Raw genomic sequence first — 19,070 nt, forward strand, 5'->3', positions numbered from 1 at the left:
TAATAATAATTTATATTCTCCTTTGGTTCATTACAATTTACTCAAGCATAGTATGGTTCATTACAATTTACTCAAGCATAGTATCGGACACCAAGAGAATGCAAATGGACCTTATAGAAGTGGAGCAATCTTCCATTTACTTGGGTATGTACGTTCATTTAACAGCATCATAAACTCTTAAAACGTCCCGTTGCAGGGCATCATCCTTATACTACATGTTAGGGGTGGGAATCACCAGTTTCATCATGATACGATATTTGCCGATATCACAAAGTCTGCCACGATACGATTTGATTCAGATCAACTCAAAAAAGGCAACGGAAATATAATTTGACATATTTTTTAGCTCTTCCAGACATTTAAATGAACATTAATTAGTGCCGTCAATAGATTAAAAACAATTAACTAATTAATCGCACAATTTTCTGTAATTAATCTAGATTAAAAATCGCATTTTTCAATTTAATTTTTCTACTTAACACTTTGAGTGCCAGCCACGACATATGTCGTTATTTCGCCCCGACCGTTGAATGCCGACGACGCTCAATCGTTTTTTTTTTATTTGCGTTCTGAATTCATATTTCATCAACCGAGTCTCCCGTTGGTACAGCAGCCCCTCTAGGAGCTCCGATGGGAAAATACCGCCCCCTATCGTCTATCCCTGTGTAACTGCAGGCCATTCGATTACACTGGTGAATGTGTGGGGGGGGGGCGTGATTACACAAACAAGCCGCATTTCTCGGAGACGCTCTCTGATTGGCCACTGACGCGTTTGTGTAATCACGCGTGGGGGAGGGAGCCTACTGGCTCCACTATGCTGGCGAGCCGTCTGATGAAGAGGGAAGTGATCGTGAGATGGAAAGCAGCCTGGAATATATATTTACAGCAGCCAATAATCAATCAATAAACGCAATCGATATTTGGAATGGCGATCAGGAATTGGAATATTCTTTTTGGAGAACATCTGATCTAAGGTAAGGAGTCTTATGTTACCAGTAGGGATGCCCCGATCGATCGGCCACCGATCGTTATCGGCCGATAATCAGTATAAATATGCGATCGGTGATCGGTGATAATGCTTTATTTTCGCCGATCGTCAAAACCGATCACACCGGGAGCTGCACACAGTGCTGCGCGTCTGCTCTCGAGTCCAGCCCCTCCCGCACGCATGTAAACACGGGTCTAGTCTAGTCTATTGGGACGGGACCTCCATGAGCTATTGTTAGCTACCGTTACAAAATGACCCAGTCAACTATTCACTTTTAGTTTAATACATGATGAGGCATTGTCTAACCGAACGGTATCTAGCCGGCTAGCTACTGATAGCTCATGATATCAACAAATGCTCCAGCAATAGTCTAGTAGAGACGTGTATGATAGCTCTGTTAGCTCACGTTAGCGCAAGTTAGTTCACTGTTCAAAACGAAATGTCCCATTGAACTAAAATATACTAAATATTAACGTTATATATCCGGCTAGCAGTAGCTACAGATAGCTCCTGATATCAATGTCTTATAACACTGATTCGACGCGTATTCGAGCTGAGGGTTGAATGTGATATGACCACAGTAACGTTATACCAATAGGGTCCAGCTGCAGCGCAGGAGAATCCTGGCCGTAGCTCGAGGCTACTCGAGTATAGGGACCAGCTGCAGCTCCGGAGAATCCTGGCCGTAGCTGGAGGCTACTAGAGTACACACAGACAGTGGAGCTTGTTGCGTGGTGGCGATGTCTCGCAGATAATACAAGTACAAGTCTAATTATATAATATATATATTTTATATAAAAAAATATATAAAATAAATTTTAATTTTTTTTTAATCAAAAACGATCTGTATCGGATCGGTATCAGCCGATATGGCTCACGACGATCGGTGATCGGTATCGGTGGCAAAAAACGTGATCGGGGCATCCCTAGTTACCAGTTTTAGGATAATCTGAGCTGTTTCACTGAGATAACAGCGTTCCCCGTATACGTGTGTGTGTGTGCTGTTGAGGAAATAAGATAATCGATTTCTCAGCTCGCTTCTATAGCGTGCATAAGTACACATACTATCGATAATCTAGCGTTTATTTGAAAACGATTCATAAATAGGCCGACAAATGACAACGCGTCTAGTGTATTCAAGAATATTCCAGTAAATGCCGTTTATTTTTATTTTCAAAAAAAAAAATAGCATTTTTTCAGCTTTTTATTGGTCACGCAGGACCGACAGAGGAGAGGGCGAACGGGAGGAGAGGTGGGGAGGACATGCGACAAATAACGACGGGAGCTGGGATCGAACCCGGGTCGGCCGCGTAGGTGCGCGAGGCACTATGGTATGCGCCACGAGGGCGCCCCGTAAATGCCGTTTATGAGGGAATCTTTCTATTTTCCTGAAATTTGTGAAAACGATAGCTTTTCAAAATGCTATGAAACGGAAATGAACCGATTAAAAAACAATCCGTTTTGACAATGTTGACTGCAAACTAGTCATTGATAAGCGACGGGCAGATTAGACACATATTTTAAAACATAGATTATGCGTTTTTAACGCTATCATTGAAGTGGATGCTGGCATCCAAGGACATTAATCAACATTAATGGCCGGCACTGAAAGTGTTAAGACCGAAACTTGTAACATATTTACTTGAGTAAAATCATGGAATTAATGTAGAATCAACACAAAGAAAGTATATTTAGATTCAAAGACTATTTTAATAGCTTTTTGATCTTTGAATAGTTTATTTCCTGTGAAATACAAATGTTCAAGACAAAACCATACACACTGATCCATATTTAATATGACGCCTCTCCCCTCTCTCTCTCTCTCTCACCTCTCAAATACGGATGTGATTTCACTCTCAACAAACAACAAAACCATCAACATTGACTCAGCTTTAACCCATTCTCTGCCGGAGCTTATATCCATCCTTGTAGCCTCTCTGCCAGCACTATTTGTTTATGGAGATGTTCACCTTCTTTGCAGGGCTATAACTTTTTTTAATTGTATTGCTAAATTGACATTACTATGGCCCATTCAACATCAATTATCTATCGTTCAGGATGTAGGAACGTTTACTTTTTCATTCACACTAAAATACCATCCAGAGTATAAATATGTTTTTATCGTTTTCTGCTGTATTTCATAGAACGTGAGATATAGCCATAAATGCATATATTAGATGCAAATGCAGTTTGATACCGATCAACGTTATATTAAAAATTTCAACTGTACATGATCCTAAACGTCATGACTGGTCATCTGCTGGTGACCAGAGGGGGGGGGGTCGTTTATAATGCAATGACCGACGTTAAATGATTCATGTAGTATGGGTGATATATAGATCAGAGCAGTTTGTATGCATAATAATAATCAAAAACGCTGAAACTCACGGCAGCTTCCTCTTACCGTTGGGCGACCACACTGGCGCAAACAGATCCCAGTTATGTGATGTTGATCTAGGTGATCCAGTTCCGGTTTTTATAATAGTAATATACATCCAATCATGTCGTTTATTGAGTTATGGCAACGGATCGATATACACGGTGTCTGGATAGAGTCCCGCGAGCGATAGCGAGTGGCCGGACGGAATAGGGGACGGCCTAAGCACTTCCGACCACTTCCGGTTTTGGCAACTCGCCGATCGGCCACCAGGTGGCGGTATTGAAGCGTTGCAAAGTTGAGCGGAGTCCTACAACACCAGTCAAGACTCCGTGGGTGAAATGTGAATACCATGACGAAAATATGAAATATTGATCTCAAAGACGCTGTAAGAGCCAATTTACATGGTTGTAGTGCCATGTGTTATATTGTATGCATTTGTTTTATTTTTATGCATTTATGATGAGTTCTGCCAAATTGGGTTTGTGGCATCAGTTCCCGTTGCTCACCAGTAGGTGACACTCCGCCACTTAATGAGCCTCGCTTTGATGCGCGTGCGGAGCTGATGCGTTGACTGTGTGGGATTTGCGCAGTTCCAGCCGTGGATGTCAACACGGATGAGCGGAGAAGCGCAGACCGTCAAACCCACTCATCAGAGCTCCAACTCTACAACCAACGGTGCCCAACGTCAGCTGCCAACATCTTCCGTGGTAGGCTACAAGCCGAGGTATGTGGTAGTGCTACCCTTTTTTCTGGCCATGGTAATGTGTGCACACAACCCTGCGTTTTGCGAGCATAAATTCCAATGCATTGGTAGCTGAAAAAGACTGCGCGTTCCAGTCTACCGTGGACTTTGGATTGAATCCTTTGTGCGAGCCACGCATAATTACCGTTGACTTTGAATCCTTTTTGCACGCCGCGCACAACTACCGTTGACTTTTGAATCCTTCGTGCGCGCCAGGCATAACGTTACAGTTTCAAACATTTCACTGCGGATTGTCAACATGAGCGTTTCTGATGACAATCATGACATTAATGGTGATCAACTCGTCGGGGCAGAGGCGGCTGTGGAAACTGTCACAATGGAAAAAAGGAAAATTAAACTGACCTATAAGGCTGTAATAGAAAGGTTGGGAAAATTGGAAAATAAAAGATCAGATAAATTAAATAAAGCAAAAAAGTTGTTGCAAATGGAGGTATTTATGCACAATACTGATGTGACAGGGGTACAAAGTGTATTGTGTGAATATGTAAGGCTGTGTGAGACAGCCAAATGTGTACAAAATGAATTTATGAACATGTCAACTATGTCCCCGGATGAAAGTGCAACACAAACTGCCTGGTTTGGGTCAAGAATAAACACGTTGGATAGCTTCCACGTGCATGTTGAAAGTTGGCTGGCACAAAATATGGCAATTACGAGTACTGTGGGTGAAGTGCACCCAGATCCTGTGCACACAGAGGAGGTGCACACCGTCTGTGTAGACACAGAGGATGTGCACACAAAGGAGGTGCACACTGTCAGTGCACCCACAGAGGACGTGCGCCCAGACAACATGCAACCAGTGGTTGATGTGAAACCAGATGACATTTCAAATATTTCCTTTGGACGCTCACAAAGCAGCAGACAGAGTGGTAGCAATGCCAGCTCTGAACGCCTCATAGCAGAGGCTAAAAGAGCATCACTGCTGGTGAAAGCAGCGTACTTGAAGGAGAGACAAGCTCTGGAGGATCAAGAGGAAGAGTTAAGGAGGAATAATGAGGAGCAAGAGCAACAGTTAAGGAGGAATAATGAAGTGCCAAGTGAAGAGTTAAGGAGGAAAAAGCAGCAACTTGAAATGGATGCAGAGTTGGCTGCATCCGCTGCTCAATTGGCTGTTCTGAATACTATGTCAGAGTCAGGGAGACGGTCACGAACCTCTAGCCAAAGGCATGTGGGAAATCACACTGGATCTCCTCATTCAAGCTACACTGTGCTAAATCCAACAGCACAGCAATTCAACATTCCTATGCCAGAGCCCGTTGTCAAACAAAAGGTTACACCTCACCTCTTCCACAGGCCACCACATGGTGGAGCTGCTGCACAACCACCCCTCTTTCAAATGCCATCACAAGGTGGAGCTTCTGCACAACCACCCCTCTTTCAAATTCCATCACAAGGTGGAGCTGCTGCACAACCACCCCTCTTTCAAATGCCATCACAAGGTGGAGCTGCTGCACAACCACCCCTCTTTCACATGCCATCACAAGGTGGAGCTGCTGCACAACCGCCCCTCTTTCACATGCCACCACAAAGTAGAGCTGCTGCACAACCACCCCTCTTTCAAATGCCACCACAAGGTGGAGCTGCTGCGCAACCACCCCTCTTTCAAATGCCATCACAAGGTGGAGCTGCTGCACAACTAGGGATGGGTATCGTTAGGATTTTATCGATACTACTACTCTTATCGATACTGCTTAACGGTTCGGTACTTTATCGATACTCTTATCGGTTCTTTTAGATTATTATTTAAATATATTTAAATTTAAAAAAAATGTATAAATTATTATTTGAACGGCTTAAGGCTATATCTGTACTTGATATTTGTTTGTTGTGTTGCATATTTGAAATAAACTTCAATCAAATCAAACCCCCCCCTCTTAAAAACCTGTGTTTAACCTGGCCATCTATAAAACATCATGCTAAAACTGTGAAACAAATGTCCTACTCCCCTAAAGAAAGAAATACATAGCAAACATGACTCAGTTATGCAATAGTGCTGCTGCTTTTTATTTTGTTAAAATCTTTTAGTTAATAAGACTACAAAATGACTACAACGATTTCACGACGTTTTCCTGTCCACGCCGGAAGTGCATCGGATACCTACCTTAACGTTAAATTTTCAACAACGGAACAGATTGTTGCTAATTAAACACTTCATGGAAACGGAGTAACGTTAACGATATGTCGAGTTCATACGTGTAGTGTAGTATGAACTCGGCGAGTCGGCATAACGTTAACGTTAGTCAGTTTCAGGTACACTCTATTAGCTCCGTAGCTATCGTAGCTAGCCACGTTAACGTTAAATGTTCAACAACAGAACAGATTGCTGCTAATTAAACACTTCATGGAAACGGAGTAACGTTAACGCTATGTCGAGTTCATACGTGTAGTGTAGTATGAACTCGGCATAACGTTAACGTTAGAGTGTACCATCCAGCAACACTGAAACTGACTATTAGCTCCGTAGCTAACGTAGCTAGCCACGGACAGGCACCTCCCTACCCGTGTATGTGCGAGTGTGAGCGGCTCGCGACAAGTGTGTGTAAGGGCTTGCTGCGGCTCGCTTCTCGTGCAGAGACAGAGAGAGGAGAGATAGTTTGCAACGTTTAAATTCCTGGAAAAAAAACCTCATAATAATAATACTTTCTCGAGTATCGATAGCAGTACCGATAACGTCGGAGCTTATTAATACTCCGGTTTTTTCTAATTCAGTACCGGTTCCCGTTTAGAACCGGGGTCCGGGGGGCATCCCTATGCACAACCACCCCTCTTTCACATGCCACCACAAGGTGGAGCTGCTGCACAACCGCGCCCCTTTCACATGCCACCACAAAGTAGAGCAATTCAACATTCCTATGCCAGAGCCTGTTGTCAAACCAAAGGTTACACCTCACCTCTTTCAAATGCCATCACAAGGTGGAGCTGCTGCACAACCACCCCTCTTTCAAAAAACTGGGAAAACTACAAATGACACAGAACAAAGCAGCGCGCCTTGCTCTGAATTGTAGGAAAAGGTCAAACATAGTAAGCATGCATGAAAAACTGTCATGGTTAATGGTAGAACAAAGACTAAATGTAAATATCATAATGTTTTTTAGAAATATATATAAGAACAAAAAACCTGCTTGTCTATATGATGAGATACAATTCACAATCAACAGACAGTTACTCCACCAGGCATGTGTCAATGGAAATATGTACTGTAAAGATGCCAAGAACAAATGCAATGAAAAGGACTGATGTATAGAGCCATGACTGCATGGAATTCCTTACCACCTGCACTAACTAGGGTTGAAGACAAACAGACATTTAACAAACACCTTAAAAATCATATAAGAAAAACACCTTAAAAATCATATAAGAAAGAGTGGTACTGTCAGTTAAGTAAAAATAGTGGGTGATTGAGAAGATGGGTATGTGTGATTGTTGAACTTAGATTTTTTATATATTTGTATATTGTATTGAGATGTATTGTTATGCTTTAAGTGAACATATATGCCTTAAAACATGATTGAGTAGATGGGTATGTGTGATTGGTGAACTTTTATATTTGATTATATAATATTTTTAGGTGTTATTGAGGTGTATTGTATTGTTTTATTGTATTGTATTAATTGTATTGTATTGATTTTATTGTATTGTATTGATTTGTGTGGACCCCAGTAATAGTAGCCTATGCCTGTGGCAATGGCTAATGGGGATCCGAATAAACTAAACTAAACTAAAATGCCATCACAAGGTGGAGCTGCTGCACAACCACCCCTCTTTCACATGCCACCACAAGGTGGAGCTGCTGCACAACCGCCCCTCTTTCACATGCCACGACAAAGTAGAGCTGCTGCACAACCACCCCTCTTTCAAATGCCACCACAAGGTGGAGCTGCTGCGCAACCTACACAATTGTATATTTTTTGGAACAGTTCACAAAAGGACAACCACATGAGCTGGTTAGGAGTTGTCAGCACATGATGCCAGACCATGGTTATGACATGGCCAAAGCAGGGTTTCCGTTAGCCGGTAATTACCGGTATTTGACCGGCAAAATCTGTTGAAGTCCGACATATTTAATCTCTCCGGTCATAATGTCCGGTGAAAATAATTCCCTCTAAACACAATTTGATTATTTGAATTGTATTAAAATAGGCTAAAATTAAATAGCCTATGCTATGAACGAAACAATCATTACATTTGTTTCATCGTTGCTTCACCAAGCAGGTCTAATAATGACAACGATGTTGTCAGCGGGATCTTAGTGCTGGGTTTGCGAGAGCATGCAGCTGCAGAGCCACAGAACCCACGGAGCTGTGCCCGCGCAGTGCAATACTCCAATTCAGCCATTGGCAATTCAGCTGTTGGGTGGGGGGCGCTGCTGAGCGGTCCCCAGACCGGACCTCAAAACACCGCTCTCTGCGGCTCTGCAGCTGCATGCTCTCGCAAATAAGTCGTTGGGAGGTGGAGATTCATCACGCAAACCCACGATAATGTTGCCGTCTCTCTCTGCCAAATTTCTCAGTTCTTCGCTCGATATAATTAATACAAATGTCCAATATAACGGAATTCGTTAGCTCATAAAAATGTGATTATAACAGACTGCTGTTTATTAATGTCGGGCCGACTGCCCACAGACACCTATTTGATTTAAAGTCAGCAGCAGCATGGAGTCTCGAGTCGGGACTTATTTTATTTGGAATATAATGACTGTATACGCAAAAGTAGCCTAGTTTTAAGTTAAAATATTATAAATCTACATGCCTTGAGGATGTCATCTTTATATAGCCTGCCTATCAATTGTTTTTAAGCTCAATAAACTCTGACCGGAATTTCTCTCATTTGACCGGTAGATTGAAATCCACCGGACACTGAGACCGGCAACAATTTTTTCTAACGGAAACCCTGGGCCAAAGGTCTCCCGAAAGAACATTTCAGGAATGAATTTAAGATCGCTACGTCATATATCGAAAAGGCCTTGGCCTGGCCCGCAGTTAAGGCTGAAGATGTAAAGGCACTACAGGATAGGGCTGGGCGATATGGCCTAAATATGATATCACAATATTTTCTGACCTTTCGGCGATACACGATACACATCACAATGTTTTTCTTTTTTACCCCAAACGATTCATTATGAGGCTTACCAAGACAGTATTTGAGTTTGCAAGCTAACATTAAAGACAAAATAAAATACCCATGCATTTAGCATTTTTATATTATATATTAGATTTAGATTATTAGATTATAATATATTGCATATATTTAGCAATGAGATATTATATGATTTAGATATGAAATATGATGAATTGAAAATGGGGGACCCTGATGTAAACAAGACAAAAGTCTTTCTCTGGTCTGCATCCCCTTAACAATTGTATGTATTGAGCTGTACTGTACCCATTCTGCAATATGTTAATAAAGTTTTAAATCAATCAATCAATCAATCAATAAATAGCATTTTAGCATTTTTATGAAACTACTGTATATTTGTATGTCTCTAAATGTTTTGATGAATTGAAAATGGAGGACCCTTATGTAAAAAAGCCGAAAGTCTTTTTCTGGTCTTCATCCTCCTGTACTGTATTGTACCCATTCTGCAATATGTTAATAAAGTTTTCATTCATTCATTCTGACGGACAACAGAATAATTTTGATTGACAGTCGAGTCTGCCAATTACGTCACACCGCTTGCACCCGCCCTGCTGTTCTTAGCACCAATCGGCAAGCGCCATTAGTTTTTGACTTCCTGAATGTCCGGTGTGCTGACATCAACAAAGCTACTTACATTAGCTCCCCGCAACCGACTAGTAGGAGACCAGTGCACCACAGGATGACTAAATGAGCCATAATGATTTTACCTCAACGAATGTTATAATAAAAGCCTTTCCATACATCTGTCTGATTGAAAACTTTATTAACAGACCGCGGAATGGGCATATCTCAACACAGGCTGAGATATGAACGAGTAACGTGTGGACCAGATTGACGCGACACAATCCTATTGGGCAAAACATCACGATATCCACGATACGTTGAAAAAGTGTATTGTTAATGAACTGTACCCGATATTTATATAATATCGTCATATCGCCCAGCCCTACTACAGGACTATTGTCTGTTCCTGCGCAACTGTTGCAACGTGATGACAGAGATGCAACACATGCAGGAGCTCGACATGCCTACCAACATGCGCATGATTATAACCAAGCTGCCCTACCGATTTAGGGAAAGATGAAAGACAACAGCTTATGAGCTACTTGAGCGACGACATCATAGAGCTGTTTTTAATGATCTTGTCACATTCGTGGAACGTCAGGTTAGGATCCTTTCTGACACACTTTTCAGTGACATCCAGGATCAACCAACCATAAAGGATGGATTGAGTAGCAGGAGCAAGTTCCAGCCTCAGTCCAAGTTTGGCAGAGCTGAAGGCAACAGCTTTGCTACAACTGTCACACGTCTGGACTCCAAGGAGCCAAACTCAGGCTCTGTCCATAGGGGGCAAGATTTTAACCCAGGCTCAGGCTCTGTTCATAGGGGACAGGATAGCAGAGCATACTCAGGCTGTCCATAGGAGACATGATTTCAAAGCCAATTCAGGCTCTGTCCATAGGGGACAGGATAGCAGAGCATACTCAGGCTCTGTCCATAGGGGACATGATTTCAAAGCCAATTCAGGCTCCGTCCATAGGGGACAGGATAGCAGAGCATACTCAGGCTCTGTCCATAGGAGACATGATTTCAAAGCCAATTCAGGCTCTGTCCATAGGGGGCAGGATTTTGAAATGGAGAAATATGAGTCTTGTGTATGCTGCTTTCAGGATCACTCTCTGACAGAGTGCCCGCGGCTGAAAGGCAAGAACCACAACAATAAAATTATCTTCATAAAGCAAAATAGGATTTGTTTCGGATGTTTGTGTTCCGGTCACATGAGTGCTGATTGCGACAAGCGCCTAACCTGCAAGGTTTGTGAGAAAAAACATCCAACCATGCTTCACATTGACAGGCCTTACCTCAGCACATACCAGCAGCCTAATTCATCTGCAAGTGTCACTTCAGCTGTCAAGCCAAGGTCACTATAGCCACGCAGACGTGTGGTCTTAATGGGGCCGGCGGAGGAAATTGTAAGCTGTCCATTCTGCCAGTCCAAGTCAAGTCCTCAAATGGAAAGATACTGCAAATAGACGCCTTTCTCGACCCTGGCAGTTCTGCAACATTTTGTTCCGAGTGCTTTGGATGTGACTGGACCACAGACCAACTTCCTTCTGCACACTTTGAACCAGGAGCAGGTGGTATCAAGTACCTCACTGAAAGGTTTGGAGGTCTCTGGTCTCAATGGGGACACTTTCTATAGCCTCCCAGAAGTCCTTTCACAAAGGAAAATGCCTGTGACCAGTGACAATGTTGTATCACAGGAAGATTTGGTGAAGTGGCCTTACCTGTCCCATGTCCAAATTCCCAGCATAAAGGCAAATGTTGATCTATTGATTGGTACCAATGCTCCCAGGTTATTGGAACCTTGGGAGGTGATCAACGGCCGTGGAAATGGTCCGTATGCTATGAGAACTGATCTGGGCTTGGTGGTCAACGGCCCCCTGCAAGAAAATGATGGTCCTGAAAATGGGATTTCAGTGGCCACTGTCAATATGATTTCCGTGAGCAGATTGGAAGAGGCACTGAACAACCAGGTTTCGGTGTGCGATCCCTTGAGTTTCCTTGGCCAAGTTACCCTTCCTGCCAAGTCCATGCTGCTCAAACTGTAGAGAAGAGTGTGCAGCTGGGATGAAAACATTCCCAATGATATTGAGCGCCAATGGACAAGATGGCGGGAGATCTTATTGGCATTTTCAACTCTGCAGCTCCTCGGCAGAGTTTTAGAGGCCTTCCCAGACGAGAACGGCTTGGGGTGCTCGGTGCTTAAAGGCCAAGACATTGATCTTGGAATGACCAGTGACCGGGCTTGGTCCTAAGTTTTGTTTTGTTATGCACGAGGCAGTAGTCTCAAATATTTGATTTGTGGTTATGGCACACTTTGGCTCTTTTTGTTTTTCATTTTATGTTATAATTGTTATATGTTATGACATTTAACAATTAGAGGCCGGTGTGTAAGAGCCAATTTACATGGTTGTAGTGCCATGTGTTATATTTTATGCCATGTGTTATATTTTATGCATTTGTTTTGTTTTTATGTATTTATGTTGAGTTCTGCCAAATTGGGTTTGTGGCATCAGTTCCCGTTGCTCACCAGTAGGTGACATACTTAGCTACTTAATGAGTAAGGGGACTGATGACAGCAGGTGCGTTTGGTTACCGGCAAAGCCTAACAGTTTTTGACCGTCACGTTGTCACGTCGACACGGCACGTTGTTTTGTTATAGTTTTGTTTGTAGTGTATAGTGTTTGTTTGTTCTTTTGAAGGTACCTTTGGCATTTACTTCTTATCACATGCAATTGGTGCATGCAGTAATTATGTGGTAAATAAACCCATTTGGGTTATTATTGGAACGGACCTTGTGGACATTCAATCCTTTCACCAGACAATATACAGCAGCAGCCACAGACACGTCAACTATATGTTTTAGCCGGTATCAGCCTCCTCAAGGGCTTTATAGATTTATTAGATTAGATAGATTTACGCATGGTGAGGAATGACGTGTTAACACGTCATCGGCGGAGAAAGGGTTAATGACTAGGGGTGGGAATCACCAGTTTCATCATGATACGATACGATATTGATTCTTTGGACAACGATACGATATTATCCGATATCACACAGTCTGCCACGATACGATACGATTCGATTCAATTCAGGTGCCTGCGATCGATATGAGACGATATTATATGCCCATTTAACACAATCAGTAACATTTAAATCAACAACAAAAAAAGGCAATGGAAATATCATTTGACATTTTTATTTTTGAGCTCTTCCAGACATTTAAATGAAAAACAATATTGTTTTTAATACAAATAGACCTCCTGTTCACCGTTTTTGGTTAGTTTTTCTTTTTTTTCTATATTAATATCCTATTCACTGTCACAGAGCTGTATTAAGGTGCAGTACCGGCCAGATCCTGTTAGTGGGGCTATCCCGAGAATGCACCCTCCTTCCCAGGCCCCACTTCTCTCTGCCTATGGCTCTGGGTTAGCTTGTTAGCTTACGCTAACGTAACGTTATCTTTGATCTTTAACGCGACGTGGGCATAATGGAGTGGCGAGGATTGCAAAGCAGGTTAGATGCATTGGACCCGTTGCAGAATAAAACAGCAGGGACATGTTTTGGGTCACAGAATAGGCACACTAGTCTTGCTCTAGTGACGGTCTAGACGCTAGAGCCATATGGAATCCGCGATCACGGAATCGCGGACGGAATCGCGGAATTGAGCAATAAAAATGGAATCAACTTAAAAAAAAAAAAAAAATTGTGGGACTTGTACAGCACTTTGTTCAACTTTGTCAGTGCTGTAAAGTTTAAACCTTTTTAAATCTTAGACAAACAAAACACTTTGCTTTCATGAAATATTGTAAGCCGTCATTTGAGGCTTTATAAAAGCAGCACAATGAACACAAATCTGTCAGTGCCGAGTCCGACCTCATCTTAAATAACAAACAGCATTGCTTGTTGTAGTTAACACTTTGGCTGCCAGGAGCCGTGTTAAAGCGTCATTCCCGGCCATGCTCAAGTTGCCGAGGACGCTTTACAGCGTCTTTAATATCAATATTTCAAAAATCTGGAATCGGATTAATATTTCCCCTCCGCTGGCCTGAGATCCACCAGGAGGACCCACTGAGCTCTCTGGCGGTTCAGGAGCGCCATCTGGTGGCCGATCGGCACAATCACTTAACAGGAAGCGCAGTAGAGGTTTTGCTGGACGGCCGTATTACTTCCGGGCACTCTGTACATGTCCCGGGACTCTGGCTCGTCACACTACACAGCGATCGATTGCCAATAACTCGATAAACAACATGATTTGGACGTATATACCATTATACAAGCTGGAGATGGACCGGGTAAATCTACATCCCATAATGATAAAATTTCTACTCTACGATGATCGCCCAACGGCGCGCGGAGACTGGGGTGAGTTTTAGCGTGTAACGTTACCATCTTTGATACTAACTGCTATTATCAACATTTGACCCACATTAGATGATTGGTATAACGCTGCCCACGGAATTATAAATGCCCCCTAGCCCATCCGGTCAACATCAGATGACGTGTAGTAACTTCTAGAAGTACGTCTAGTTGGAATTTTTTATATCGCGCTGATTGCCATAAAACTGTATTGCATCATCAATATAATGTATTTGAGGCTATAGATCACGTTCTGGAGAAAGCTGCAGAAAGAGATGAAAACATACTTATACATTAGACCATACTTTACTATGAATATGTGAATGAAAAAGTTTAACGTTGCTACACAATGAACAATACATATAGGACTTTGAATGGGCCCTAATAATGGCAATGTAGCAATAGAATTTAAAAAGTTATAGCCCTGCAAAGAAGGGGACTTTCTCTATAGACAAATAGAGCCGGCAACCTACGGTTGATAATGAATTTAACCCGTGGCAGCCAAAGTGTTAACAGTTGATTTTGCAAAAATATATATAATTTTTTTTTTTTTTAATAATAATCTAATTTTATTTTCATATTCGAATCCCATGCCCATCGAACGAAGCTTCGAAGTATTTAAGACAGCCCTATTAAATGGACTGTTATATCTTATTAAATTGTGGACATTTATTCATTCCCACTTATTAGACACTATTTCTGATGGTAAAATGAGCGTACAAAGCAAAATACAGAATTCTGAAATATAAAAAAAAAACGGAATTTGGAAAAAAATATAATGGAATTTGGAAAAAAATTAAACAGATTTCATATGGCTCTACTAGACGCTACTGCTGTGTGCTGTTGATGTTAAACGGAGTTTCACAACACTGGGCGCGGGGCGATGACGTCGCCGTCGCCGGATTTTCAAAATAAGAGTATCGCAATATGAATCGATCTTTTTACGTTGCATCGATCTTATTTGAGTATTGATAATAGATCGATATATCGATCTGGATCGATGTATCGTCCCACCCCTATTAATGACCTCTTATATCCGCAGCGCTAACAGAAATAAAAACAACCAAGGCCTATGTTAACGTGCAGATTAGTTTAGAGGAGGATAATGTCTTGTATGAACTACCAGTAATATAAATCATATTAACAACAAAAATGTGTTACATCTTCATGTCAGAAAACACAGAAGAGGGGGAGGGGGAGTGAGAACACACACACACCAAATGACTGCAGAGTCCACTTACATGTTTAGTTATCCGCCCACGAGCACCACACTCCAGCAGCGTAGATTGGCGAGGCCCCGTGGAGGTGTTTTGCTTTGAGATGATACGCCAAAGACGTACTACTTCTATTTGCCATTTAAAAATTGTTTTACTAGTATCCTTATGCTGGCCCGCCTAGCATTTTCATCCGGCCCGCTGCCTCACCGAGGAGCAATTCAACTGGTCTGTGATGGAAATCAAGTGCACCTCACGCAAATGTCCCGACCGGCAAACGCAGAGCATTATCTGCACCGGCATCGTGTTTTTGTAGTTGAATACGGCTTTGCAAAGTGCGCAAATTACTTTACATTTCTCCAACGAGCCGCCTGGCAACTTTTTTAAGTGAAACGTTCCGCCTAAAAGTCTGACTGTCCTCTAACCAGGCGGCTCGCTTTATCTAGTTTGGCTGCACACGTTATGGGTCCGCCGCGACAGGAAGTAAACAAAACTGCGTTAACAGAGTTACATTTTTTGTAACAAGTTATATAATTGAAATTAATCTCCAAAGTTAAAGCGTTAATTTTGACAGCACTAATTTTAATACAAATAGAGCTCCTGTTCACTGTAAAGTGCCACTCCTCTGACCTCATCTGGTCTTTCCAAAGACCAGAGATGGGACACAAACACGCACAGAAAGGGAGAATGGCTCAGCCCCCCACCCCTTCCTGACTAATAGAACTCTGCTGTTTTCTCTATGCCTCTGCGCAGGGTTAGCTCAGAGGCAACTTAGCTTAGTTAGCGTAAGCAGCTAACGTTAGTTTAGGTCTTTAACGTGACGTGGCCATAAAGGAATGGCGAGGATGCAAAGCACGTTAGATGCATTTGACCAGTTGCATGGGGAAAAAGCAGGGACTTATTTCGGGTCTCAAAATGCGACCAAATAGGCACAATCTGAATTTCAAACACAAACAAACAAAGCGGTGGTCTAAAAACTAGGGATGCTCGATATTGGCTTTCTTACCGATACCGATATACCGATATTGTCCAACTCTTAATTTCCGATACCGATATCAACCGATACTGATATATGCAGGGCAGGGCAGGGCAGGACAGGACAGGGCAGGACAGGGCAGGGCAGGGCAGGGCAGGGCAGGGCAGGGCAGCCCCCCCCCCCCCCCCCCCCCCAAAAATGGAATAATTTCAGGTAATTAACATTACATATCTCTTGTTGTGGAATTAACACAACATTATGCATACTTTTGACAATAAATAAAATCAGAATTTGTTCTTACTTGCTTGCCTGGGTAAATAAAGGTTATAGAAATAAAAAAATATATAATTTTTTTAAACAGATACCGATATTTTCCGATATCACATTTTAATGCCGATATCGGCCGATAATATCGGACATTCCTACTAAAAACTGATTGTTATTTTTGTTTAGGATCAGCATTTTTTTTCTACACAATTTTATTTGTGGTTTTACAAGTTGAAATACCTACCATCAAAGTGTAATACCTACCATCAAAGTTAAGTACATCGAAACTAAGTACCTCTGTCATTGTGCATGTATTGTTATTACCAAGACAGAGAAGACATTAACATTCCATGCCAGACATTTTTTATTCGACAATCTCATACTCATAAACCACTTCTGTGTCAGCGGCCCCTCAATGGGGAGCGACAACGCCTCCCTCGCGGACCAGCTCAACACCTTCTATGCACGGTTTGGTGCAAACAGTGGCGCTGCTAGCTCAACGGCTAGTGACGTTATTGGTGCGCCGGCTGTTGTGGAGGGGGGGGGGGGGGGGGGGGGGCATCCAAGGGGGGGCGGGGACGCTCTCTCATTGACGGTACACAGTGTGAGAAGAGCATTTATGCAGGTGAACACCAGAAAGGCGGCGGGCCCAGATGGAATAACAGGACGCATACTTAAGTCCTGTGCTAACCAGCTAGCCCCTGTGTTCACCACCATATTTAACCGATCGCTGAAGGGGTCAGTGGTCCCTGCCTGCTTCAAGATGTCTACCACTATCCCGGTACCAAAGAAACCCTCCCCAGCAGGTCTCAATGACTACAGACCGGTGGCACTCACCTCTGTGGCCATGAAATGTTTCGAGAGGCTGGTCAAGGATCACATTTGTGCCTCCCTCCCCAGTGATATGGACCCTATGCAATTTGCATACAGGCCAAACAGGTCCACTGACGATGCGGTCTCCCAAGTACTGCACAGCACCCTCTCTCACCTGGACCGTCAGAAGGGGGGCTATGTGAGACTGTTGTTAATTGACTACAGCTCAGCGTTCAACACCATAGTCCCCACCAGACTGGTGGACAAGCTGATCGAGCTAGGTCTGAGCTCCGCTCTGAGCGCCTGGATACTGGACTTTGAGTGAAAGGCCCCAGGCGGTCAGGGTGGGGGGTCAGACCTCAAACACCATCACCCTGAGCATCGGGTCCCCCCAGGGCTGTGTTCTGAGCCCCCTGCTGTACTCACTATACACACATGACTTTGTGGCCAAGTTCAGCTCCAACTCCATAGTGAAGTTTGCTGACGACAGTGGTGGTGGGGCTGATCTCGGACAACGACGAGAAGGCCTACCGGGAGGAGGTTGAGGTACTGGAACACTGGTGCCAGGACAACAGCCTGCTCCTGAACATTGGTAAAACCAAGGAGCTGATCGTGGATTATAGGAGAGGACAGCAGGAGACACACACACACCACTGAGGATTAACAGGGCTAACGTGGACAGGGTGAGCAGCTTTAAGTACCTGGGGGATCTGACATGGACAACACACTCAGTCGTAAAAAAGGCGAAGCAACGCCTCTACCACCTGAGACAGTTAAGGAAGTTCAGAGTATCTGGGAAGATACTCCAGTCCTTCTACTCCGTAGCTGTAGAGAGCATCTTGACTGGAAACATCACTGCCTGGTATGGAAACAGCACGGCACAGGACAAGAAGGCCCTACAGAGTGGTGCGCTCAGCCGAGCATACCACGGGTATTGCACTACCACCCCTGCAGGTTCTATACAACAAGAGGTGCAAATCCAGAGCCTGCAGAATAATGAAAGACCCACACCACCCCAACAACAGCCTGTTCATGCTGCTCAGGTCAGGCAGATGCCTGCGAACACCAGCTGCTAGGACAGAGAGACTTCGGCTCAGCTTCTTCCCCCAGGCCATCAGAGCCCTGAACACTGAACTCTCCACACACAAGCACACATGAGCACACGCACAACACACTCACTGTACACGCTCACACACTAGCAGCCACTTTAACATGAGCAGGCACACACTCATGCTGCACACGCCCACACTTATGGCCACTAAGGAAGGATCACTTTAAAAATAGTATAGTATAACCGGAGATTGTATAAAAGACACTACCAAAGGACCTAGTATGTCCTCCATGCTCTGTAAATAACTTATGTACATATACCGATATGCCCTAACATGTTACTTGTTTATTGCACAATGTTGATTCCATTATATGTTATTTGCACATCGTTGCGGGCAAGACCACCCGCATTTCATAGTATACTTGTATGCCGTGACAAATAAATCTCTTGACTTGACTTGACTTGTGTTTGCAGGGCAGCATGTTGTTAGTCTGTGCAGCTTCCTAAGGCTGTGGAAAACGCAAAAAAATTTCCTGAATATCTCCATTTATTATTGTTA

General features: G+C 43.2%; 1 protein-coding gene across 1 annotated transcript in view; it reads right to left on the reverse strand.

Annotated features, from left to right (window-relative positions):
• The window catches only part of tdrd7a (tudor domain containing 7 a), a gene marked incomplete at both ends in the record, with an annotated part of 195,169 nt that overhangs the window by 114,465 nt on the left and 61,634 nt on the right, over positions 1-19,070 (reverse strand). The window contains 2 exons of the mRNA XM_084318310.1: positions 4,808-4,842; positions 4,983-5,089. Of these exons, the coding sequence (XP_084174436.1) occupies positions 4,808-4,842; positions 4,983-5,089 (142 nt within the window). The remainder of the gene's footprint in view (positions 1-4,807; positions 4,843-4,982; positions 5,090-19,070) is intronic.

This window comes from Notolepis coatsorum (genome assembly GCF_963971535.1).
Source record: "Notolepis coatsorum genome assembly, chromosome: 7".
NCBI classification, from domain to species: Eukaryota; Metazoa; Chordata; class Actinopteri; order Aulopiformes; family Paralepididae; genus Notolepis; species Notolepis coatsorum.